The 1,348-nt window shown below is 43.4% G+C and overlaps 1 protein-coding gene across 1 annotated transcript; it reads right to left on the reverse strand.

The window, feature by feature from the left end:
• Positions 1-558: 558 nt before the first annotated feature.
• LOC108357035 (fatty acid-binding protein-like) lies at positions 559-1,060 on the reverse strand (the record flags this gene model as incomplete). Its single annotated transcript, XM_017608132.1, has 2 exons — positions 892-1,060; positions 559-836 (listed from the first exon to the last, which is right to left on the reverse strand). Coding segments are annotated over exons 1-2 (447 nt in total), but the record flags the coding sequence as incomplete, so codon positions are not given.
• Between the last annotated feature and the right edge of the window lie 288 nt (positions 1,061-1,348).

Below are 1,348 nucleotides of genomic sequence, written 5' to 3' on the forward strand. Positions count from 1 at the left end.
CTCCTCCTCCTCCTCCTCCTCCTCACTAAAGGTTGAATCCAGTTTAGTCGAACTCTGGTGTGTTTGTTTGATTGGCGTCGGCGGAGACTGATGCAAAAAGTAAAAATTGATAGTGAATGACAGCGATGAAAAAGATGAGTTTTACTAATTGATTTATTATTTCAAAAGTTGGCAAATAAACAAAAAAAGCTTGGAGTTTTTCAGAACGAAAGTAACTGAAAATGTTGAAAATGTGCCGACCTGTGCCCGAAACACACACAGACCTTATTTATTGTTGATTGTTATCTGTCTTTGATAATCCACAACAACAAAAACTGCCTGATAAAGAAAAGTCATAGTCATAGAAACAGCAGTTCTGTAGCTTATTTAAAAATCTTCGATTCTCTACATTTTGCCGTCTTTCTAAGCCATTCGCTTGTAGACCCGAAAGCAGGAAACGTCGTTGGCGATGGAGGTCTAATAAGGAGAAAACATCAAAATCGAAACAGAAGCAAAACAAAACAAAGTCTAACTTAAAACCTCAGCAAAACACAACGGAAAATTCCCAATCCCACTCACCACCCGAATCTCATCGCCGGCAAACTCGCGAATGTACTTGATCACCAGGCTGCCATCGGTCTGCGTCTGAATGAACTTATTGCCCTGCTGCTCCACCGTGCTCTTCACCACCTTCCCGTCCAGCCGTTGCTCGTCGAACTCCTCATTCAACTTGAAGGTGGTAGTGGCGCGGGTGAATGGAGCGCTAGTGGTGATGGTGATGTTGTTGTTCTCATCTCGGGTAATGTCCAACACCGGGTAGCTGGCGTTGGCGAGCTTCCGCTTGATCATGCCGATGCCTGGAGTGAAAGAAGAATGAAAAAAAATGGTTCAAGGTCATCGGTTTAAAATTACTTCGAAAATCGCTTACCANACCAATCTCTCTGAGGAAGCCGTCAAAGTTTTCGCTGGTGGCCAGCTTGAAGCGGCCTAGGTAGCTGTCCTTGACATTGTTTTCCGGCTGTTTTGATGATGAAGTCGTCGTCGCTGCAGCTGAAGAACTCTTTTGCTCGGTGGTGGCCATGATGATGATTCTACTTTCTGATTCTAAACACTTTAGTTGGTCATTCAAAAAGAAAGGGACTATATCACAATTTGAAAAGTTACTGCTACAAACTACTGACGATCACGGATTGAACTTGTACAAAAGATGTTTTTTGTTGAAAAACTGAGAATTCGTTGAATTTTTCTCAAACAGCCTCACAAACACAGCAAACACACTAATTTACACCGCACCACTTTTCGACCACCAATCACTTCGATGGTGAGAGCTCAAATGACAGGTGAGCGCTGGCGTGGTGGTGCCCTTGCC

Source organism: Rhagoletis zephyria, unplaced genomic scaffold, assembly GCF_001687245.7.
Source record: "Rhagoletis zephyria isolate East Lansing unplaced genomic scaffold, Rhagoletis_zephyria_1.1 Rzeph_scaffold_69315, whole genome shotgun sequence".
In the NCBI taxonomy this organism is placed as follows: domain Eukaryota; kingdom Metazoa; phylum Arthropoda; class Insecta; order Diptera; family Tephritidae; genus Rhagoletis; species Rhagoletis zephyria.